The 24,656-nt window shown below is 41.3% G+C and overlaps 2 protein-coding genes across 6 annotated transcripts in view; both read left to right on the forward strand.

Annotated features, from left to right (window-relative positions):
• Positions 1-16,664, forward strand: AEN (apoptosis enhancing nuclease). Of its 5 annotated transcripts, none has more exons than XM_031955569.1 (5): positions 1-107; positions 3,992-4,625; positions 6,026-6,229; positions 6,984-7,179; positions 16,576-16,664. In XM_031955569.1, coding segments are annotated over exons 1-5 (1,071 nt in total). In that variant the 5' UTR covers positions 1-72; the 3' UTR covers positions 16,578-16,664. The 5 variants fall into 5 exon arrangements, with proteins under 5 accessions (XP_031811429.1, XP_031811431.1, XP_031811427.1 ...); XM_031955568.1 differs by lacking the exon at positions 16,576-16,664 and adding an exon at positions 15,349-15,434 and having other exon boundaries at positions 2-107; XM_031955570.1 differs by lacking the exon at positions 16,576-16,664 and adding an exon at positions 3,566-3,718 and having other exon boundaries at positions 21-107; positions 6,984-7,256.
• The window catches only part of ISG20 (interferon stimulated exonuclease gene 20), a 12,919-nt gene continuing 4,091 nt past the window's right edge, over positions 15,829-24,656 (forward strand). The window contains exons 1-3 of the mRNA XM_003755528.4: positions 15,829-16,155; positions 16,576-16,837; positions 22,392-22,592. Coding sequence (XP_003755576.1) covers positions 16,601-16,837; positions 22,392-22,592 — 438 coding nt within the window. The 5' untranslated portion in view covers positions 15,829-16,155; positions 16,576-16,600. The remainder of the gene's footprint in view (positions 16,156-16,575; positions 16,838-22,391; positions 22,593-24,656) is intronic.

Here is a 24,656-nt window from a genome sequence, read left to right on the forward strand (position 1 = left end):
CGGGAGCCAATCTCTTGCGAGCAGAAGCCGGGCTAGTCCGGGCATGTGGGAGCCGCTGCCCTGCGTGCGACCATGTGGAGGCCGGAAGAGGCACTTGTGGGCGTCCGGTAAGTTGTGGAGTCGGGGGCTCGGGCGGGGTGCGGACCCTCTGGGAGGGGCTCAGGACTTTGGGCCGGGGAGGCCACCGTTGGGAACGGCCGGGCGCGGCGCGGCGCGGGGCGGGGGCAGGCCGGGAAGCGGCGTGGGGCTGGGAGCCGGGCAGTGCCGGGCAGAGCCGGGCGCGGGGGTCGGGCTGGCCCTCTCCCTCCCCCCCTCGGGCCCTGGCAGAGCCGCCTTTGTGACCTCGCCACGGCTGTCCGAGCCGGCAGAGAGATCCCCGGCGAGGAAGGGGGGCCCGGAGAGGTTCCAGCCCCTCCCCCCCCTCCCCCCCTCCCCCCCTCCCGCCCCCAGGAGCGTAACCGGCATTTCCGAGGTCAGGGTTCGAGGAAGAATTTGAACTCGGGTTCCCTGACTCGGGGAGCAGCCGCAAGTGCGGGCTCGTGGAGTCGGAGCGCCCGACGTCAAACGCCGTCCCTGACGCTTGCTTTTTGTGGCAGGCCGAGTCATCTCTCGGGTTTTTCCAGTTTCCTCTGTTAGGTGGCGAGGGCCGATCCCAGCCTGACCTTATGACTCCAAATCCGGGGCTCTCTCCCTAGAGCCTCGCTGCCTTCTCTGGGGTGCGGCTTCCCTTGCTCCAGAGGACGCAGCGGTCTGGGCGATCTACAAGGGTCTTTGGGGGGCTTAGAAAAACCACTCCGGTCCCGTCCTGTGGCTCCTGCACTGGTTTCCAGTTTGAAGACTGCCCATCCACTTGGAGGCCTTGCTTTGGAAGACTCAGCCTTCGTTTTCCTTAAAGCTTTTCTATGGGTCATAAATGTTACAAATGGAAAGACACTTTAGTTATCACCTAGCCAGTTTCCCAATTTTGCAAAGGAAACGGGTCTAGGGGGGCAGAGGCACTTGATGAGGGTCCCCAGAGTCGATGTAAATTGCAGTCTTTTCTGTTTTAACCAGAAACCCGAGGGTCTTCTCCGACATTTGTTTATTTAATTTTTGCTTGTTTTTCGCTAAGTGAAAGTGGGCAGTCTTTGCCTCAGTTTCTACTTAGCCTTAATCATTGAACGGGTGTGGCCTCAGTCAAACTTGAGACCTATTGAAGACTTTAGCTTAAAAAGATCAAGGTCTCCCATTGCCATCTCCAGTTCTGATCTGTATTTAGCCACCCGACCCAGAAGGCTCTGGCGCAAGTGACCTTGCACAGCCCTCCCTCCCTCAAAATCCAGTTCACCTGCACGTCATGCATGGCATCACCTCCCTGATGTAGTCTTCAGGAACAGAGGGACAAACACAAAGCAGAAATAAGATTTGAGCCCAGAACCTGTGATTATAGCTCTTCACTGTGAATAGTAGTGCCTCCTGCCATTCAAGACTAACATAAAGCTTCTCATTCAAGCATTATGTTGTTTGGATGCTCCAGAATTCTGGAGGGTTGGGATGGTAGTGGTGAACTGGGCCCAGAAGACTTGGTGCAATAGAAGAGGAAAGAGCCTGGGCCAATGACTCTTCCTTAAGAAAGCCCCTCCGAAGTCCTGATTAGAGAGTGCCAAGTCTGGGCTGTTTTTCAGAGCATTAGTCACTCAAAGGTTTGTCAGCATTAATCATAACTTACTCTGAATTTGGAGAGCCCATCCTTTGATGAGGTCATACGTATTGTATTCTTAGCATTCAGTTTCACCTCATCCTGTGGGATGAAAAGAAGTCCTAGAGATTTCTCATGGATTGTCTAGTAATTGAAATCTAAAGGACTTAAGTATTATACTAGAATGAAATTTTAGCCCTTAGAGGTTCTTTAAGGGAGAATGATTTCTAAGATGGAAATTGAAGAGTCTGGGTTCAGGCTCTACCACAGCCACATATATGGTCATGGGCAGATCACTTAATGTCTCTGAGTCTCATTTTCTCCACATCTGTTAAACTAAGGAGTTGGAATAGATGATTACCTTGGTTCCTTCCAGTGATCCTATGTGCTTAGTCTAAACTCCTCATTTAGCTGATAAGAAAACTGTTCCAGAGGGGATGGTGGCCAAGTTTGACGGTCTGACCTCCTTCCCTAATCTCATGCTTTTCATATCATCTGGCATTGGTGACAGTCTAGAATGTTAACCTCTTGGTTCCTTGTAAGCCTCTATCCAGGCAAATTCAGATTCTCATACTTTACTCATGATTTATTTCCTGAACCCTTAACTTGGATTCCCAAAGCTCTGAAACTTTCCTGCCATTAGTTACCTTCTTTCCCAAATGTGTCTTACTGTCTATCAATATGGATGTGATGGTGAATTTATGTAGGTGATCCTACTGAAACAGCTTTAGGGTTTACCTGCTAGAGTTCAGTCTCTGCCCCACTTATAAACCTCCCAACTTCCATAGGGCCCAAAGAAGGTCAGGTGGCTCATGTTTATTTAGTTTTCAGGTTACCAGATAATTGTATTGATTTTGCAGTCAGGAATACATTGGGAAATTAATGTGGTGTGTCTGAAAGTAAAGAGAACGCATTAAAAGGGCTGCAATTTCCCTCATCACCTCAGCAGTGTTTTCAGGAAGTCAGTTCTGATGACTTAACTTACCTACTGGGATGAGAGGATTCTCAGTTATTCTATTTCTCAGTGCCTCTCATTCTTCAGTTGCATGATAGGAAGAAAAAGCACTGCTATTAAAACTCTTTAAATTGGTTTTTGCTACTTTGCAGATGAGGAAACCAAGGCTTATCAAGGCTAAATGATTTGGCCAAAGTGACAGTTACCAAATGGCAGAGTCAAAAATAGAATCTAGATGCCCCTAATTCCTGTTTAGGGTTTTTCTATTATACTTGCATTGTAAATAAATTCAGATAAGGTCAGTCAGTCTATTTACTAGATTCTTGACCTGAAGGAAAATGACTAAATGAGATTGTGAATCAAGTCTGACTGCTTGAGGGTGGAGATGTATAAAACTCACAAATTAGTATAATTCATGTGTGTCATCCTGCTGTACTCTTTCTGTTGCTCATCCCTACTCCCCTAGAGGAAACACTTGGTTCAGTTCAAGCTTAGGATCTTTCAGGCAACAGGCTGGAAAAACGGATCTGAATGGAAGTAGGGAAAAGTTACTGGTCCCTAGGATTTCTGCCTGCTATACATGGGCCTGAAGAAGTACTCTAATTCTGCCAAATATGGCTTCTAAGAGAAATCTTTGAGATAAACTCATTGTTTTAGGGTCAGGGAAAATAAAAAAAAATCCCAGCTCCACTACTGTATTCATTTAGTTTAACTCACTATATTTTCAAAACTGAAGGCTTGGCTGTAGTCATGCCTGGGGCTACCTCTCCCACCTGCTTCCTCCAAAACCTCTCTGATGCCAGAGGCTTTGGCTCCCATTCCACATTATGAATTCCCTCTTCCTCTGTCTTGTCCCTAACCATCATTCCCTTATTTGTGCTGAATTTAAACTCCTTGATGTGGCAGTCTCTCTTCCCCTTTTTTATTTGTAGCAGTTTTTGTCTATGTGCCCTGCTTCTATCTCTGAGGGAAGAAGCCTGATCTAACCAGCTTTCGTCCATCAGCAAGTTGTACCTGGGGTTTCTTTAGTAACAGTGAAGGGAAAGAGTTGGCAGGCAAGTATCCTCAAGCAAACAAAACTCAGGGTATGTATCTAAAGATTCCATCAGTGTTCCCATTATACCCGAGAGGAAACCGTTCATCCCTATCTGATTTGAATGTGGAGATCTAGGTTCTGATAGTTACTATATGTGTGACCCTGTACTTAATGACAAGGCAGATTCCTTTCTGGGTTTCAGCTGACACAACTATGAAGTGGGTAGAGAGGGGGCAGATGAAATCTTTTCCACGGTCCCTTGTAACTAATGATCAAATGAGTTCTAGTGATTTCTTTGACTTTTCTGTTGTCCCTTTCCTAGGGCACTGAGCAGCAGTGGGTCACAGCCTGGTAGAGAGATGGCCACCCACGCCTCCCTCACTGAGTTGGCAGGAATGGCACCAAAAGAAAGCTCCAAATACTTTCAGTGCTCGAGCGCGCCTTTTACCAACTCCAGCGGCAAGGACGTGCCCCGCTGGTGGCATAAGAGGAAGAGCCGGCGGCACCAGCGCTTCATGATGCACAAAGCCCTTCTAGAGAAGCGAGGGGTGCTGGGTACCCCCCCAGAGTCAGAGGGCACCCTCCATTTGGCCAGATCAGAGGTTCTGGAGGAAACAGAAAGGACCAAGTATAATGTACATCCCGCCACACTTGGATCACCTGGCACCCAGCCCAGAAAAAAGCCTATTCAGAAGATTGAATCCAGCAAAGGCACTACCTCTGGCCATGCTGTGCCCAACAAGTGTGTGGCCATTGACTGTGAGATGGTGGGCACTGGCCCTGGGGGGCGGGTGAGTGAGCTGGCCCGATGCTCAGTGGTAAGCTACCACGGGGACGTTCTGTATGACAAATACATCCGGCCTGAGACACCCATTGTGGATTATCGGACCCGCTGGAGCGGTATCACCCGCCAGCATATGAAGAATGCTATCCCCTTCAGGGTGGCACAGAAGGAGGTAGGATCATGGTTGTGGAAAGCTCTGCTGATGGGCTAAGTATTAGGGGACCCCTGGTGGTTTTCTCCAAAGAGGATTTGGGGCAACTGAGAACAAAATAAGACTGAAAAACAGAACAGGGAAGCTTGTGGAGTCTTCATTTGGCCCCACTTCTACCTCCTTTTACATAGAAGCCTAGCCTTTGTACAATTGACAACAGATCCTGATCCTCCTATCACCTGTAGCTTGAGCCTGGTGCTGAGAGTAGGATGGTTTCTGACAATTGTCCTGGTTTCATCATGTGGAAGATAGTCTTTCAGACTAGCTTTCAGAATAACTTTAGACTGTTGTATCCTCCATACCCCCAGCAGTAGAGGCTGGTGATGTCATAGGGTGCAGAGAAAGCCAATCTCAAAGCCAGGAAAACTTAGTATTTCTTGTGACCCTTACTGGCCATAACTTTGAGGAAATCACTGAACCTCCCAATTCTCTAGGCAACTCTCCAAGACGTGTAGAGAAGGGCCAGCTTGTAGTGGAAGAGGGAATTTCTTCTTCTGGGATTTCAGTGAAATCACACAGGTTCAGTATAGCAGTTTCTAGCATACTGTGGGGTGTGTAGTGCTCAGTAAGTGGCTTTTGATAGGTTAATAAATGGAGGATGAAAAAAAATCCTCACTCCACTTGAAGAAGTTGTCCTAGAATAGGACAGAAGAAAATGGGTTAGGCCAGATGAGAGGGGAAGTATCAAAATCTGTTATCAAAAGCTAGGGAATTAGGAATGGGTGGAATAAGTAGGAAAAGCATATAAAGGATAGACTCCTTTATAGTCTAATTAAGGAGACAAGTTTTATTCATATGCAAAACAGGCTATAATATAAACTCCTATTAGCTGTCATGTATATAATGCTTTAAGATTTGCCAGATAGTTTACATATGCTGTTTAATTTTAGTCTTGCAGTAATCCTATGGGGTAAGTTGCTATTATTCCCATTTTACAGATGAGGAAAGGCTGAATGATCAGGTTATGACTTGCCCAGTCACATGGTTAAGTGTCTGATGTAGAATTTGAACTCAGTTCTTCCAGATTCCACTCTATCTGCTATGCCATGTATGAGGTTGGGAAAGGGAAGAAATCAGTAAGATATGTAGAATATGACTAAGTTGCAATTATTCCCCAATAAAAGCCCTGCAGTCAGTGGATTGAATTCTCTTCATAAGAGATAATCAGACTGTACTCTTATACTAGAGTGGTAGAGCAGGTGTGGGACAGGGACCCTAGGAGGAGGGTGGTCATGGATCCTCTTATAAGCCTATTCTCTCCCTGGGGCACTCCTTGAACTCTTGAAAGATGCTGCCCACTTGTAGCAGGTATTCATTGGTAGAGTGGTAAGAATCTCATTGATGCATTTCACATTTCTTAGATCCTTAAACTGCTGAAGGGCAAGTTGGTGGTGGGCCACGCACTCCATAATGACTTCCAGGCTCTCAAATACTTCCATCCCCGCAGACAAACTCGGGACACCCTTTCTGTCCCTAGCCTAATCAACCAAACGGGTTTCCCTGTCCGAGCCCAATCCTCTTCTCTCAAGAACCTGGCCCTGCAGCTGCTGAACAAAAGAATCCAGGTGTGTGAAGGTTGGGGGGAGGAAGGAATGGACAGACAGATGAAGAGAGAATTCACATTGTGGAATAAAGCTAAAGCTTATGGCATATCAGGTGGGGTGGTAGCCCCAGGTGTGACTATAACCTGAAGAAATATCCCTCTGTGTGTCTCTGTGTCTATGTCAATCTGAGAGAGTGTAAGTGTGTGAGTGTGTGTGTGATTATAGGATCCTGGACTTGGAGTCTCTTTTTGTAAATAAAGAAACTAAAACCTAGAGCTTATAAAATGGCAGGATTGGGATTTGAATCTCTCCCTCTCCATTACTATTTGTGGTTTACTTTTTCTTGAAATTCCTTTTTTCCCCCAACTCAAGCCCAAGGTACTTTAGGCAATGATTTCCTTTTTTTCACAGGCCTGAGTACCACTATGTTCTGTGCTGTTTGCCTGTGCCTACCTTCCCCCTTATTTGTACTCTGAAAGATACGTTACTCTGGTTTTAAAAAATATATAATATGCACAGGGTGTGTGTTTTCATTGTTCCTTTGTATTTAGTCCTCTGCAAAACCCTTACTCCCATCTCTAAAATGGGGGGTACTTGTCGTTGCCATTCCTGGGCAGGCTGCAGCTACAGGCAGAGAACACTGGAATTACTTGTTAAAATGCCTGCTCCTTTGTGGCCCTGGACAGAAGCCACCAGTGCAGCCTATATCTCTGTTCTCTGGGAGCTCACAATCTCCCTCAGCCTCCAGGGACATTGATTCTTTTTTCTTCTGCAGGTTGGCCGGCATGGGCATTCGTCTGTGGAAGACGCTACAACTGCCATGGAGCTCTACCGGCTGGTCGAGGTGCAATGGGAGCGGAAAGAGGCCAGCAGCCACCCCTCAAATTGTGAGGAGAGCCCCCAGGACAGCGGCACAGACACGGAGCACTACATGGAAGACCAGTTCTGGCTAGAAGAGCAGACTGAAGGCTGTAAATGATCGAAGGGCTCCCAGGGTGGGAAGAGTATGAGCTTCTGTGGGTAACCCAGTAAAACTGGCCTTGTAATGTATGTGAAGAATGGCTTTTTTGGTACTCTGGGCATCCGGCCCATTCATGCACATGAGGCAATGGGCTGATCTGAAGAGATCTCCCATTTAGCATCCTTTGTCAGGTAGTAGCATGAGAAGGCTTTGGCTTCTAGAATGCTGTGGATTGGGGACTTTCTCCCTCCAACCCCCCACCCTCTGTGGACATTCTAGAAGCCAGCTTCCTCTGGTTTCAGCCACATTACTTGGAAGACATATTGATAGTAAACTGTCAAACCAGCCTGCTGGTGAGGTTACGGCTTTTGATGTCTCCTGGTGAACAGTGTTTTGTGAAATTCACAAGACCCTCCAAGAGCTTGTGTGTTCATCTTGGGCCAATGATGCACAATGAACTGCATCACCTCCCTACCCTCGAGTTACTCTGGTTTTTAAAAATATACTGTAAACAGGGTATGTGTTTTCACTGTTCCTTTGTACTTATTCCTATGCAAAACTTTTATTCCCATTTCTAAAATGGGGGTTCTTGTAGTTGCCATTCAGGAGCAGGCTGCAGCTACAGGCAGAGAACACTGGATTTAAAGTCAGTGGATCTGAGTTTACATCCCGTCTCTGTCACCTGCCTCTGTGACCTTGGGCAAATCATTTAACTAATCTGAGCTTGGGTTTCCTTATCTATAAAATTGAGGGGGCTGGACTAGATGTATCTCTAAGTCCCTTCTAGCTCAGACCTGTGATCTCAGGGACTAGAGGAATTACAGCTTGGGTTTTGAGCTTAGGTTATAGGGACTGTAACAGACTAAAAGTATGAAATTCTCCAATTTAACCAAGATTACAACAATGGGATAAAGGAGTTTAAGCCCCAGTAGTTCTAAATTCCTACAATCTTTCTATAGTACCAGTATGAATATTACAAGAGGAAAGAAATCCACCCAGAAGCATCTCTAAGCTTGTTAGGTGTCATATAATAGGAGGAGGACTAACTTTTGAGTCCAAATTGGGTAGAATCCCATATTTGCTCCTTACTTTGTGTGGCTTGGTGTAAGTCTTTCCTGTCTCTGCTTTATGAGAGGGTTGGACCGATGTCCAAGGACCAGTCCAGCTCTGAAGCCTTCTGTCATCCTGTGATAGCTTATATGACCTGATGTCGTTGTTTACATGCTTGCTTGCTGGTATGTTGGAAGGAGGAGAAAACTGCTCAAATTTCAGTGTTCCTAATTGATACACTTCCATTGGCTTGGATCAGGAATTCTTCCCCATCACTAGTGCTGAACTCTTATAAGGAATCAATCCCAAAACAGTGGCATATTTGTACACTTGGGCTTCTCTGAGTAACAATGTCCTCCTTTTCACTCCAGAAAGCATTAGGATATCTCTGTATAGATGAGGAAAATAAAATCTCAAGAAGCACTGACTGGACCAAGGTCATCTAGTTAGTTGATTGTAAAACCTATTAATTGGAGAACAAGGATATACTGTCTGGCTGGGTTTGAAGAGTACTTAATCCTATGAAAAGATCATCCCCTTTGGTTTACATTTGGTGTTGATGTACATTGATTGGCAATAATTCACTTCATTTTAAAGAACATTTCCTTTGCCTTCAATTCCCCCCTCATTTCTTCTTGCCTCTTCCTCCTCTTCCAACCCTCCTTTTAGTTCTTTCAACTCTTTGCTTTGTGTTGTTTAGTCTTCTCAAGTGCCATTTCACTCTTAAGAACACTTTTTAGAAATGTCTGAGCATGCTAGGATTTCCCAGAAAACACGTGAGAACCCTTGGCTTAGACAGAACTATTTATTGTTTAAACTTGAATATTCCAGCAGGTGACCCCAATTCAGATGTGGTCACTACCTGGTAGTTTTATTTATTCTCATTTCAGGCACTGGAACACTTGTGCCTCATGATCAATTAGCAGAACATTGGCCTGGGCTGTTGAGAGACTAAGAATCCAGTCCTAGCCCTCTTAGTTGCCTGAAATCCCCGTCTTTTATCCCTCATCCCCTGCCCTCAGCTAATCAGTAGGTCATTTACGCTGGTGCTTTATTTAGGTGGTGTGGGAGAGGACATAAAAGGTTTTTTAGATGGGAGGATCTTTGTGGCCACTAGGGGGACAGTTTTTGTATCCCCAGGCCCAACAATGCTTGGCATATAGTAGGCACTCAAAAAATGCTTGTTGATTGATTGGTCAGTGATAGTTGCTGTAGTCTGCTTTTGCTTGTTTGCTTTTCCCTGCATTTCTAGTGATTTAATCTGAGGTTTTCTTTGCGTTCAACTGGTATGTCAAGGGAATGAAATGGATTTTTATATGTCCTGATTGAAGGATGTCTTGGATCCAGATGCAGTTAAGAATAAAATCACATGATGTGTTTCAAAGCCAGATACCAATTGCTTTGGGATTATCTGCTCTTACTAATTTTATTTTTGACAGTGCCTCTAACCATTATGCAGATGATTGAGAGTTAACTATATAACATAGTAATTGTTTGCCTTTCCTGAGGATTTTCTTCACTTAAATTACAGAGTGCTAATCTTCCATGACTACAGCAGGGCTGATCTGGTTTGTGAAGACTAATTTCCTAGCATTTAATATGGCAACAGCAGGTCCTATTGTTTCTGGGGATTTCTAGTTTCCTCTGAGCTTTTCCAGGTTGGTTGGGAATTATAGCAATGGAGTCATTGAGCCCAGAATTGACAAGAGGGGAAGAAAAAATCAGGTTAAAACATCTTGGATTGCTGGCTGGACAGGACAGGGAGGGATGTCTATATTCTGATCTCTGTTACTGTGTTGGTGGGAAAAGGGAGGGACTGGGATAGACTTAGATTATATTTGAAAAAACCTATTAGAAACTGTTGCCATTGACTGATTAAAGCTCATTTGAAACTATCTGGCTCTGTGTGTATGTGTGTTTTGATTTAATTTTTATCTTCCAGCTCTTCCTCTGTGGAGCCATATGGAAGCAATAGGCCCCTTGTAGAGGATGGGATGAACAATCCCGTTTCATCATTTAGTTCCAAGAAACACTGTCTTTAGAAAGAGGCTCTCCTAGCCTTCCAGCAGTAGGCTTTGAGTTAGGTTTTTGGAGTGGCTTTGTGTTATACTATCCATACTTTTCTTCTAGTCTCTCAAGATTGTGGGACAATTGACTAGAATTAGTAGTGGATACCTGTTCTCTGGGTGAAGTCCTCTAGCAAATATAGATGGTTCTCATGTTTTAAAGTGGAACATTCTACAGACCTTTATATAAAGTGATTTTTACTTATTGAGAATTTGTCTGTGGATGTGGGGAAGGGGGAAGAAAGGAGGGTGCTGCTCAAGGACACATGGTGTCAGGGATAGAGAAACAATATTAGGAGGAATTCAGGGCTCAGACCAGGCATAAGGGAGGTTGAATAAAGACAGAAGAGGATGGTGATACAACTGTGTGTGTTCCAACACAGCAGCTAGTACTGATATATGGAAAGGGGGTCAGACATGGGTGGGTGGAGTGGGGTTAAGGTCTCTTAGCACCAACACCTCAATCCAATTGGACCACTGTTTCTCCTCAAATCTGTTTTTATGGTTTTACTTGGAGGGCGTTTTTGTTGGGCATTGAGAGACCACTTGGCACCAAACTGAAGGACGAAGAGCACAATACTAAATTAACTTTAGTTAGCATTGGTGTTTCTTTGGAGTGTGGATTTCTTTCAGGGTACTTTACATAAAATTGAATTTGTGTAATGCAAATTTATGTTAAGCAAGAATTATCTGTATATGATGCCATTTTTCATTTCATGCAAGCTAAATCTTCTGAGTCATGGTCTTGAACAAGACTTCTAAATCTTTTTGGTCTTTGAATAAGACTTCTAAAACTTCTAAATCCTGAATCCTTTTGGCAGTCTGGTGAAGCTTATGGACTCCTCAGAATACATTTTAACAATTCATAATTGAACTGCTGAATTTCAGATAGATTAGTAAAAATGAAGATATAATTTTTTCCCCCTTTTATATCCATGGACCTTATCCTACCCTGCCCCATCTATCGTTAAAAACTTCTAAAAACTATATGCTTTGTGTAATCAGGGACTGGTTTTATGTAAATTTTGTGTCATAAGTATCTCTATTCTCCATCTCTTCTTTCAATACATAAAGTAGTCTCATCATTAAATCCCAAATTATTGGGAACTTGAAGTAGATCTGGGAAGAGTGATTTCATTTGATGTAGAACACTCTATTGTTTAGCTCATTTATTTTATTTTATTTTTTTTACTGAGGCAGTTGGGGTTAAGTAACTTACCCAGGGTCACACAGCTAGGAAGTATTAGTGTCTGAGGCCAGATTTGAACTGAGGTCCTCCTGACTTCAGGGCTGGTGTCTAGCTCATTTATAACAGAACAGAGGTTCTTAACTATGGGGTCCAAATCCTAAAAGGGTTTCTTTATGGTTAGTTTTAAGTGGAACTAAACTTGAATGAGAGGGAAAAATGACAATTTTTCAATATAATTGTTTACTTTGTGATTCTACATATTTTTTGTATTTAAAATTATTCTGAGGAATCTTTAGGTTTTAGGCTCACCAATATATCCAAGACACAAAAATAAATAACAACCTTTGACTTAGCACAGTGTCTGTCAATATAGTAGGTACTTAAGAAAGGCTTCTTGACTTAGGATCTTCAAGACACCCAGAGATTAAGTAAACTCATCATAGAGGCAGCTTAGTGGTATGGTAGATAGAACCCAGAAGATAAAGCACAGTCCAGAAAACCTGAATTTGGAAACTTAGATACTTCAGTAGTTGTGTGACCCTGGGCAAGGCAGCTGAACTTTGAACCTCAGTTTTCTCATCTTTAAAAAGGGAATAATAATAGTACTTACTTCTCAGAGTTATTGTGAGGCACAAATAATAGAAAATGGTCTTTAAACTTTTAAAGTGCTATATAAATGCTAGCTATTAGGAAGCTAATAAGGGACAGATGATATTTAAAACCCAGACCTTTCTAATTCCAAAGTTGAGCCAAGGACTCAGATCTTCAATATTCATTGAGCTATTGTAGGGGTGAGGAACATCCAGGAAGCTGTATAAGGGCAGAGAAATCATTTATTAAGATAACCACAGATGGTGATGATGATGAACTGAAAGATACAACAACCCCTGCTTGAGTTCTATAAGTTGATTATTTTGTATGGCCCATGAATGATGAAATAAGTATCCAAATGCCCTTTGTCAGAAAAAAAAAAGGTTCCCCACCCTTGACCTATTGAATAGCTAGGATTCCACTAAAGGCTTTTAGAAAAAGCTTATCTTCTCGGACTTTGAAAGGATGGCGTGTGCGTAACTTTGTAGGGCCAGAAAGTTTGTGCCTGGGCTGATGTTTCTGCTTCAGACTGGCCTAAGCCGACACAATTACTATCTGCAGGTTTGATTTTTTTCGGGTCAGGGAGGATTCGAGGACAGGCCTCACCTGGGTCAATGACTGCTTGCTCACCTGCCTCAGCTGCTGTGAAGCTCCAGTTTTATGTTGTTAGAAGCTGTGTCCACCTTGATCCTTATAATTATTGGACTCTTCTCATTCGTGCTTGATCAAGTTCATCCCTCAATTACAAAAAAAAAAAAAAAAAAAAAGCCCTTAGTAAAATGTAAACTTCTTTAGTCGATCAGCAATCACTTAAGAAGCACTTTCTGTATACCAGGTTCTGGGTGAGGACCATCTCACCTTTGTATCTACTCCCATCACCTAACTCAGGTGTTTAATAAATACCTACTTGCTTTTTTGCTTACTGCTTATTAGGACCACACTGGGCAGTCAAATGACCTCACCTCTTGCACTCTCCCACTACCTACCCAAGGTCAGGAGGTAAAATATGCCCTTGAAGGAAATCTCCCATTGACTGTTAAATAGATATTTGAATCTTACAAGCACATAGCAACAGTGAAATGGGTTAGACATATATTACATTGCTGGCCCATAGTTTCATCCAAAACTTAGCCCTACCCCTAGGAACTTTTTAATCTTAAATTGAAAATTAAATTTCCTTTCTTTTTTTTTTTTTTTTTTTTTAATAGCCTTTTATTTACAGGTTATATGCATGGGTAACTTTACAGCATTAACAATTGCCAAACCTCTTGTTCCAATTTTTCACCTCTTACCTCCCCACCCCCTCCCCTAGATGGCAGGATGACCAGTAGATGTTAAATACATTAAAATATAAATTAGATACACAATAAGATACATGACCAAAACGTTATTTTGCTGTACAAAAAGAATCAGACTTTGAAATATTGTACAATTAGCTTGTGAAGGAAATCAAAAATGCAGGTGGGCATAAATATAGGGATTGGGAATTCAATGTAATGGTTTTTAGTCATCTCCCAGAGTTCTTTCTCTGGGCGTAGCTGGTTCAGTTCATTACTGCTCCATTGGAAATGATTTGGTTGATCCCGTTGCTGAGGATGGCCAGGTCCATCAGAACTGGTCATTATATAATATTGTTGTTGAAGTATATAATGATCTCCTGGTCCTGCTCATTTCACTCAGCATCAGTTCGTGTAAGTCTCTCCAGGCCTTTCTGAAATCATCCTGTTGGTCATTTCTTACAGAACAGTAATATTCCATAATATTCATATACCACAATTTATTCAGCCATTCTCCAACTGATGGACATCCATTCAGTTTCCAGTTTCTAGCCACTACAAAAAGGGCTGCCACAAACATTCGTGCACATTCAGGTCCCTTTCCCTTCTTTATAATCTCTTTGGGATATAAGCCCAGTAGTAACACTGCTGGATCAAAGGGTATGCACAGTTTGATAACTTTTTGAGCATAGTTCCAAACTACTCTCCAGAATGGTTGGATTCGTTCACAACTCCACAATGCATCAATGTCCCAGTTTTCCCGCATCCCCTCCAACAATCATCATTATTTTTTCCTGTCGTCTTAGCCAATCTGACAGGTATGTAGTGGTATCTTAGAGTTGTCTTAATTTGCATTTCTCTGATTAATAATGACTTGGAGCATCTTTTCATATGACTAGAAATAGTTTCAATTTCTTCATCTGAGAATTGTCTGTTCATATCCTTTGACCATTTTTCAATTGGAGAATGGCTTGATTTTTTATAAATTAGAGTTAATTCTCTATATATTAAATTTCCTTTCTTGATTGAATTACAGTGACAGTAGTGGAGTGCTATTTTACCTTTTCAAAACTCAGTTTCCTCATCCCTTCATGGCTATTGTGAGGGAATCACAATGTAAGCACTTAAAGCACTGTGTTAATAATAATATTCATTTTAATAATCCCTATGACACTGAAGAACAATATTTCTGTTGACTACAATTTAGAGCTGTGGGTATTATCTGATGTTAGGGAGCAATACCAACTATATTTGTTGCTTGTGGCTAAAAGGCAAATTTCTTCCTCTAGCCTCCTTGATATTCTTCATTCTATTTTGTTTCCTCCATGTTTGCAAATGCTTCCTATAAAGAGAACGTATATTGGCTTGGCTCTTAGTTGAAGGCTGTACTCCACTCCCCAAAACTATTTGGTAATAATAACCTACTCATAGTGCTAATTGTTGAGGATCTCAGATTTTCCTATAGTGTTTATATTATGTTCCCTACCCCTGATGTATTGAATACCTATGATTCCACTAAAGAAGGCCTTACAGAACAAACTTATCTCCTCTGGTTTTGAAAAGATGGTGTCTGTATTTTTGTAGGGCAGGAGATCTTGTGCCTGGGCTTTATGGTACTATGAGATCTGGTGACAGCTGGTAGTATGGTGGATAGTGTTGGGTCTAGAATCAGAAAGAATTAAGTTTGAATGTGGATTGAGGTAATTATTAACTATGTGACCTATGACAAGTCACTTCACCTTTATTTCCTTCAGCTTCCTCGATTGAAAACTGAGTGAAATGATAGTACCGACCTTGTAAGGTTGTTAGGAAGAACAAATGAATTATTTGTAAAAACTGAGTAACAGTGCCTGGCAATAGTAGGTGCCTATATAAATGCTTATTCTCTGCCCTTACTTACCCTTTCCCTCTTTAAAAGTTTTGTTTCATCCTGTTGAACTTTATACAAAGGTAATCTCACTTTGTTATCTGCTGACTGGCTCACTTTCCCTATCTCTTGATCCTAGAGCACCTTCTCTGGATAAATCACAGTGTGGGTCTCCTTCCTTTAAGCCCATAAGGATCAAAGCTGGAAGAGACTTTAGAGGTCAACTCCAAACCCTTACAGTTTACAGTTGAGAAAACTGAGATTAAGTAAGTGACTTGTGCATGTTGGTGAAGCAAGCCCAGAGTCCTCTGACCTAATGTTCTGTTATACACCATTCTGACCTATTTTTCTCCTTCCAGTTTCAAATTAATAGCCACAGAGATCCAATTACTTTAACCAAACAAATTTCCTCAACTCTTCTCCCTATAGTGTCAGACTGGCAAGAGCCCTGTGACATTGTGGGATATTCTCCCACTGGGTCCAAACTTTACTACAATTATTGTAGAGGGATGATTCAGGGAGAAGGAGACTGATGATAGAAGGAAGGAAAATGTTGCAATAGAATCAGTCAATTCAAATGACTCATTCAGGATGATAGAGCAAAGGACTTTCCTGTTTGTTTTGATGGAGGGTAGTATGTGGAAAAATGCACTGGAGAAAGCACAGCCAAGTGTTCTGTGAAGAAACATAGCCATCAAGAGAGAGAATCGATACAGAAACTTAAATGATATGCTCCAGGCTCTTCTGACTCCATTTGGTACTAAAATTGAAGAAAAGGAAACTGAAACTAAGATTTCAGGGTTCCTAGGTCCACCGTCAGATGAGTCATTTGTGATACCAGCTGCAGAAACTAAAAAGTAGAGGGACAGCAAATAGTAAGTTATTTTGAGAGCTGATAGCACTTTTGGTGGCTGGCTGAGTGAGGTCCTGTCTGAAGAGATAGAAGGTGAGAACACAATGATTTGGATCTGTTGTTTGTGGCTAAACTATTTTTATTGATCTCACCTGATAAAGAGGCCCGCCAGGATCTGTTCCTGTTCTTATTTGGCTGATTGGGGAGGGGCCAGAATTCATTCTCTTTCTTTGTCTCTGTCTCTTCGCCCCTCTCTCCCTCCCTCCTTCTTTTCTTTTCTCTCTTCCCTTCATGCTTAGTATAAGGAAACTGGTTGGTTTGGCAAGGTGCCACCTCTTACCGTTGCCAGGTGGCATTTGTGACAAAGGGCAGAGACTATTTAACCTGACTGCTAAGCTTCAGAAAGTTTAGTTCAGAGCTAGTTTCCCTGAATAAGTCCAGACAATTGAACTCTAATGATGGTTTAATCAGCCAAAGACTCTCCAATCACTGCTCCATAATCTCCTTTCTTAGAGTATCTGAGTGGCCACTGCTGACCATGGGAGACTATACCAGGGAAGAAGACATCATCGCCATGGATTGTGAGATGGTAGGAGTGGGACCTCTTCAGGAAAGCGGGCTGGCTCGGTGCAGTCTCGTGAACTATCATGGCTTGGTGGTGTATGACAAATACATCAAGCCAGAAGGGGAGATCACAGATTATCGTTCCCATGTAAGTGGGATACAACCCAGCCACATGCTGGTAGCCATACCTTTTGCAAGAGCCAAAGAAGAGGTAAGTGAGGGGACTTGATTGGTAGGAAATTGGGCAGGTGGAAGACATCTCTGGTTCCATGGTTTTGTTAAGTGGAATTTATGGGGAGGAACACTATAAATTGGAAACTAATGATGAATCACACAACAGTGGAGAAAGTCCCAGTCGTTTGGGAGCTAAAGAGCAGTCCCTCTGACCTCCCAGACCTAGAAGACATCTTGGTAATCATAACTCTTGAAGTTTGCAGATGAGTAAATTGGACCACAGAGAAATAAAGTGGCTTGAGTTTTGTTATACAGTTAGGAACTGCCAGCCCTGGAACTGAGTCCTAGTTATCAGTCTAAAGCACTTTTCATTACACTATGACAGTACCTGATAGGACTACTGTGATCATGATACTCTGACATTCTTCTCATCAGACAACTTACGGTGAGGAAGAGTGAATTGGAGAGGGAGTGGTGATCTATTAAGCACAGGATGCCATTTGTGGCTAGATTTGTTGGCATCTCCTTTAAATATAAATTAGGCCTTCTGCCTTTGATATTATGGCAAAAGGAGGTAAAGATTGGAATTCTGTGGCAGGCCTGAGGGACTTTTCTCCTATATTGTTCTCATACAGGATGAGGGGCTTAATGGACAAACAGAGGCCCTATCCATATTTTAGAACAATTATATAGACACCAAGGGCTTCTCTGAGCACTGTCCTTACCCTACTGGGATACTATAGATTATATTCTATTGCAAACTGATTTCCATATTTTATGAAATCAAAGTTTTGTACTGGCTAGTCACTCACTTCCCATGACTATTGTCAGAACTAGTGACCTAGATGAAGCTAAGGAATACAGTTCTCAATTTTCTATTTAGTGAGGTTTGAGAGACAATAAGGAAAACATGGTTAATCAAGGTCTTACAATGGGTTCCCCTTCACTGGAAGTATTCTTTCCCCAACTCCCCCCACTGGAGGTGTTGTAATGGTATCTGGGTGGCTAGTGCCTACTTGTCAATCAGTCAATTTATTAGGTACCTACTGTGTGCCAGGTACTGTGCTGAACATTGGGCATCCAAAAAAAAAAAAATAATAATTGGCAAAACAGTCCCTACTTTCCGAGAGAGCTAGAGAGGGAGAGCATTCCAGGCATGGGGGACAGCCAGCTGGAGAGAATTCCTGCTGGATGACTTCTTGAGGCTCCCTTCTATTCTCAGAATCTGATTGTTCCAAACCTTATTTTGGCATTGAACCAAAGCAAAAACAGACCCAGGGAGATTCCCAGCTTCTTTCTGCCTGGAGACATAACTGGGAGACTAAAAAACGGTGAGACAGCAGCCAGCAAAAGGGAAAAGAAAGGGTAGCCAAAGAGGCAGAACAGTTAAAGGAAGTGGTCGTAGTAAGACAAAGCAGTAAGAAGCTTTTGTAATGAAATGCTGGATGAGTGTTTCTTCAGTGCTGCCGCAGTGTGCCCGGCACTAGGTTAGGTGCTAGAATTATAAATACAAAGAATGAAACAAACCCTACCTCCAGAGGGATCAAATAGCACCTGGTGAGGCCAGTCTATCTTGCTAATCAGCCTTGGGATGGTCAAAAGTGCTATACTCCTGGAGGTTGGGAAACTGGAGACATGGTCCTGGCTGTTACTAACTTGGGCAAATAGCTTTATCTCTGTCTACCTCAGTTTCCTCAACTATAAAATGGGGCTTCTCATAGAAACTATCTCCAGGGTGGTTGTGAAGATCAAATGAGATAAATTGTAAAGTACCAAACAATAGGTGCTAAATAAATGCTTGTTTTCTTCCTTCCTTCCCCTCTCCAGTAAAATATAAGAGGAGTTTTTTTTAGGCAAGAACTTTTACATTTTGGTCTTTGTATGTTTTAGGGCTAGTATATTACCTGGCACATAATAGGTTCATGATAAATGTGAAAGGAATAAATAAATCGCTAAGCTTCTTCAAAAAGCAGGTTGAGCCAAATGATTTCTAAGGTTCCTTCCAATTCTATTAGTCACTGACCCTATGACCAGATGAGGACCTTGAGAGTCCCAAGTATATTCATTGGGTAAATTCAGAAGCCTTTGGAAATAACATAGATCCAGCCCTTCTGAAAGAACAATCCCTCCACCCTTACCCTCTCATCCCCCCAAAAGAGCCAGCATATTAGTTTGTTAATTGTTAAAGCATAGACCATTCAGTCCAATCAGAGCCCAAAATTCATTTCAGCATGAACATGGAAGTATTTCAAAAGGCCTAGAGAAGAAAATCCTCTTCCATCTTCCCTTCAGTTTTCTTCAGGTTAGCTCCAAATAGTTTTGTCATCAGATGCATTGTTGCTCTGACATTAATCAATGAGAAAAGGACTAGGGAAAGTTTGCATGGATTGACAGCTCTCAAAATGGGTCTTTTTAAAAAACCTGATTTCTTTTTAATAGGAATGATTGTGTTTCTGCTGATTAATGACATTAACCAGGTGCCAAATTACTCAGGAGCCCACAGCTCTCAGGCACTCATCTTGTCAAGCATAATTAAATTTTCAGTCAAGTGCATAGTGCACTTTCCCCATGTCCATTCTGAGCTTTGCTGGGGAAGACTGTAATTAGGAATGTAACAGCTGTCTCTGTGATGAACTAAATGGAAAGAAAGATGATCCCTTCATTGGTGATCTCACGAGTCAGATTGATGTATTTTTAAAATTCTCATTTTAAAGTGTTTTCATTTTTTTACTGTCTCATTTTCTGGGCTTGGCCTTAGCCACCAGGATTAAGGGGCACTTTCACTTCCTCCTATTTACATCAGAGGGAACAAAAAGTCTTTTGAATTTTTTAAAATCATGATTGCATTTATGTATACACATATGTGTGTTGAATCTTGAATGAAAAGAAAACTAAGGGTCATGAGTTTAGAGCTAGAAGGCCTCTTAAAGTTTTATCTAATCAAAGGATTATTGATTTAGAAATGTAAGACAACTTAGAAACTATACAAAATAAGGAAATTCCAGAAAATGGAATGATTTACCTAAAGTTACACAGGTATTAAGGATCAAAGGTAGAGATGTGAATCCAAGTCTTCTGTCTTCAGCAGAATTCTCTCCATCTTAATTTCTCCTCCCCCCAACATTTTATGGATGAAGAAGCTGAGGTCAAATTAATGATACCTTGTTTGAGGTGGCAAATCTGAGATTTGAATATGGGTCCACTGAATCTAAATCCAGCACTTTTCCCCATCATACCACATGGCTTCTGCTGGGTATGTGCTTCAGAGCTTTACTAACATTTCATTTCAGAGAAAGGGAAGCCTATGTTTAGAAGGCATAATCATAGCAATCTATCAATCTATCTTCATTCATCTATTCATTTATTATCGATCCATTTATTTATTTACTTATTTAATCATTCATTTATTTATCCATTCTGACCTATGATTTTATTGGAATTCCTGCATGGAAACTTTTATTTATTCACTTAATTTTTCTATGATCTTTCCATTCATTTAGTTACTTATTTATTTATCTACTTTTTGTTTATCTTGAACATGTGATTTCATTAGAACTTTTATCATAAAAAACTTTAAGATATTTATTTACTTAATTATCTTTCTATTTATTCATCCCCAACCTATGATTTTATTGGAATGCCCATGGAAACTTAAATTTTTTTATTTTTCTGTTTATGCATGCATTTATTTATTCATTCACTTATCCATTTATTTATCCTGAACCTGGGATTTTATTGAAACTCCTGCCATGGAAGCTTATTGTTTGCTTAGATATCAATCTATTTTTCTATACTTGTGATTTCTACTAGAACTCCTGCCTACTTATTTACTTATCTGTCTATTCATCCATCCATTCACCTACTCATTTATCTTAAATCTGTGATTTTATCAGAATTCTTACCATAGAAACTTTCTCTCTCTCTCTTTCTCTCTCTCTCTCTCTCCATCCATTTATCTATCTTCCCTTGATTTTATTGGAACTTCTGACATGGAAACTCCCTTCACTAATGAAGATCAATTCATCTATAAATTTTAGTATAAGAGAGTTGGTTGGGGACAGTGAAAGAATAATTTACTTTCCCATGGTCATGTAGCTATTCATTCATTATTTATTTTTAGCCTTTTTGAACCTGTGATTTTATTGGATCTGGATTTTCTTGACTCCAGGGCTGTCCTCTCTATCTCTTAATTCCATGCTGCCTCTCAGTAGCATGTGATAATTTTCCGTTGTTATGTTCTGTCATTTTAGTCATGTCTGACTTGATGATCTCTTTTTGGGTTTTCTTGGCAGAGATACTTAAGTGGTTTGGTATTTCCCTCTCCAGCTCATTTTATAAATGAGGAACTGAGGCAAACAAGGTTAGGTGATTTGTGTAGGGTCACACAGCTAGTAGGTGTCAGAGGCCACATTTTAACTCAGGAAAATGAGTCTTTCTGATTCTAGGCTTGGCACTCTATGCATGAAGGGTTTGGTTTTGGGAGGTTTTTTGTTGTTTTTTTGGGGTTTTTTTTTTTTTTTTTATAGGACTTTGCAATTATAAAGTGCTTTTGTATTCATTCTTTCATTTTAACTTCACAACACCTCTGTAAAATAAAAAAATCCAAGTATTTTTATCCCCATTTATTGATTAGGAAACTGAAGCATAGAGGGATTAAGTGATTTGATTAAGTCATGCAACTATTAAGTGATCGTGCTAGAATTCAAACCCAGGCCTTCATACTCACCAAGTGCTTTTTTTCTACTAAATTCTAATTACTCATAGTATGGAGCACAGAACAAACAGTGTTGAGGCTCTTATGAAATTAGGAAATGATCTGGCGGCCATCAGTTCAACAGTGCTTGAGTGGGGAAATGGGGCAATTGTCCTACGTCTCAAATTCCTCTTTCTTTATTAGGGTGATTCTTATTTCATCACTAAATTTCCTCTGGTGTGACTTTTTTTTTTTTCTCCTACTAGGAGCAAGAAGTGGACTTTGGATAGAAAGCAAATGAAGGGGGTGGGGACTTAACAGCTGCAAAGTCCATACTGACCACACCCTCTTCATGATCCTGATTGAGTATGGGCTGATACTTTCCTACAACAGCCTCACCCTGATTCCATCTCTTACACACTGCCCTCCCCACAATTAAACCTGAACCTCCAGCACCCTTGGTTGTAAAGAGTATATAGACTCTCATTTTGATTGCTAAAGTGGGAGATATAGATATTACATAACTTTTGAACATCAAAAAATTTCACTCTCCATTGGCTCAGTAATATTTATTTTTTGATGTCAAATCACAGGTGTCATGGTGATGGTTCAGGATGTTGAAGAAACAGTAATTGAAGTGAGGTGATTGATGGTGGTGGTGGTGTTGTACATTTTCAAATAGTAGACAGTCTGACTGTTCAGATGCTCTATCACCAGTCAAATGATTTTTTTTCCCTTGAGCAATATCCGGCCCAATGGGCTCCCATAGTGATTGGGCAACATGTGTTCTTTTCTTCTTTGCTTAAGCCATAACAAGAGTTTGAAATGAGATGTTGATCTTTCATCTTTTTGGTCTAATATCTAATGTGACATATGTGTCTTGTGCCCCCTGGTCTAGATCTTGGCAATCCTCCGAGGCAAGCTGGTGGTAGGCCATGACCTCCGGTATGACTTTAAGGCACTGAAAGAAGACATGACAAGATACAAGATCTATGATACCTCCCAAGACAGGCTGCTTTGGGCAGAGGGAGGTCTGGCCGGCTGCCGGAGGGTATCCCTCAAGGTTCTGTGTGAGAGGATCCTTAAGCAAAGAATTCAGGTGAGATTGGGATTGGATTAGAACTGGGATGTCATCTCTTCTTTAATGGCCTATGGTTAGAAAAACCAAGACCATTTTAGGATCCCATTATGATGTTCAGACATTTACTAAATAGCAGCATTCTCCAGCTTTTTAAACTAAAAGAGGGCAAATCAGGATGTTCATCCCAGCAGGCCCTTTGGAGCACCTATCTGCCCCCATATAACTTGTATAATGCAGTGATTCAGAGAGATAATTGAATTGCCAGCCAGTGGTAAAAGATCGATCAACTAGCGCTATGATGGTGTAAAAAGAATGCTAGAAATAAAACTAGAAGATGGAGTCATTCTAGTCCTGGGAGTAAAGGACCTAGAGCTGGGCAAGACTTTAGAGATTATATATCAGGGAATCCTTAAGTAGGTTCTTAACCTAGGATTCATGAACTTGAATGAGAAAAAAAAATATCATATTATATTAATTTCTAATTGAAAATTAACATATCTTTCAATTATTTGGTAAGTTAACAAGCATTAAGTGCCTACTAGGTATTAAGTACTGTGTTCAGTGCTTGAGATACAGAAAAAAATGCAAAAAAAACAATCCTTGCACTCAAAGAGCCCACATTCTAATGGGGGAGATACATTTAAACAATTATGTACAAATAAGAACAAGAAGGGATAAGAGTCTCAGAAAAAAAGCACTAGTATCAGGGGAGATCAAGAAGGGTTTCTTGTAGAAGATAAGATATTTATTGGGACTTGAAGGAAGCCAGGAGGTAGAGATGAGGAGGAAGAGAATTCCAGGTCTAGAGAATAGCCAGTGTTGCCAAAGGACTCAATGATGCAAAACAAACAAACAAACAAAAAAAACCCTCAAAAACTTCTGACCTGGTCCCAGCTTCTCCATTAACCATTGTCAGATCATTCCTTCTGTGTCTCTATTTTTTTTATCTGCAAAATGGCAATAATGTAAACCTACCTGCTTCACAAGAGCCTATTAGACTCAAATGGACTAGAAAATATTTGAAAGCATTTTGAAAATTGCTCTGTGCTGTATGCATATAATTCCATTTCATTTGCAAAGGATCATTATTACTATTCTTATCCTTTACATAAAGGTTGCTCTTAAAGCCCCTCCCTCCTTTCCTCATCCTTTTTGTGTTGCCATAATGAGGTGAGATGGTGATAGGTAGCCTTATCTCAGTTTCCCTGAGGATCCCAGTTACCAAGAGATGATATTGCCTAATCCCTCCCATTCAGCTGTTGGGTGGTGGTTAGGTCGATGTGCTTAGAAGAATCGTGATTACTGTTCATGAACTTCACTTTCTCTTCCTGGTAAAGTGTGGTAATAAAACTCTTTAATGTCCAGAGAGAAAGAAAGAATTGGGTTTGGAGGCTTTGAGGCTCAGGTCAATGATCATGATGTTAAACTGGGTTTTCTGCGGACACATGGCGACAAGTCTGAGCCTTGGAAATATGGTCCATATCTGCTGAACCATAATGCTAAAGCTGGGAAGAACTGTAGGCTTTGTCTGGTGTAATCTTCATTTTTAATAAAAAGGAACCCAAAGCCCAGAGATATGAAGTGATTTACTCATACTATTAAGTATTAAGATCAGATTCTTTTATTCCGAATCCAACATTCAGTGCATTCTACCAAGTTGCTGTGATGTTTGGTGACATTCAAGCCTTAAATCATTTTGCCCAAGTTCTGTTTTTTATTTCTCTAACCAGATAGCATAGGACCCATAAGAATCTCACTATCTCAGGATATAGAACTAGAAAGGACTTTAGAGATCCATTTTAGAGATGAGGAAACTGAGGATGCACGAAATAGGACTTGACCCTCAGTCCTCTGCCTACATTACTGTGGGATTTTACCCCATACCATGAGGAGTGCAAGGTAACTTCTAGAGTTGTTTCTGAGCAACCACACTCTGAAAGGCATATTTTCTTTGCAGAGGAAGTGATCTTCAGCTTGAGAAATCCGGTCTTTCCTTTGTCAGATCCTTTTCATCAAGACTGCTAAGTGCTTGAGGACACCCAACCAGTGGCTGATATTTTCTTGAAAATGACAGTTAAGGGA

Source organism: Sarcophilus harrisii, chromosome 2 (assembly GCF_902635505.1).
Source record: "Sarcophilus harrisii chromosome 2, mSarHar1.11, whole genome shotgun sequence".
Lineage (NCBI taxonomy): Eukaryota > Metazoa > Chordata > Mammalia > Dasyuromorphia > Dasyuridae > Sarcophilus > Sarcophilus harrisii.

Excerpts from the sequence above, each read along its gene's own strand:
- AEN (XM_031955567.1), top strand. The coding sequence starts at position 73 with ATGTGGAGGCCGGAAGAGGCACTTGTGGGCGTCCG. Across the intron at positions 4,626-6,025 it reads TCAGGGTGGCACAGAAGGAG|ATCCTTAAACTGCTGAAGGG; the intron begins GTAGGATCATGG and ends CACATTTCTTAG. Across the intron at positions 6,230-6,983 it reads TGCTGAACAAAAGAATCCAG|GTTGGCCGGCATGGGCATTC; the intron begins GTGTGTGAAGGT and ends TTTCTTCTGCAG.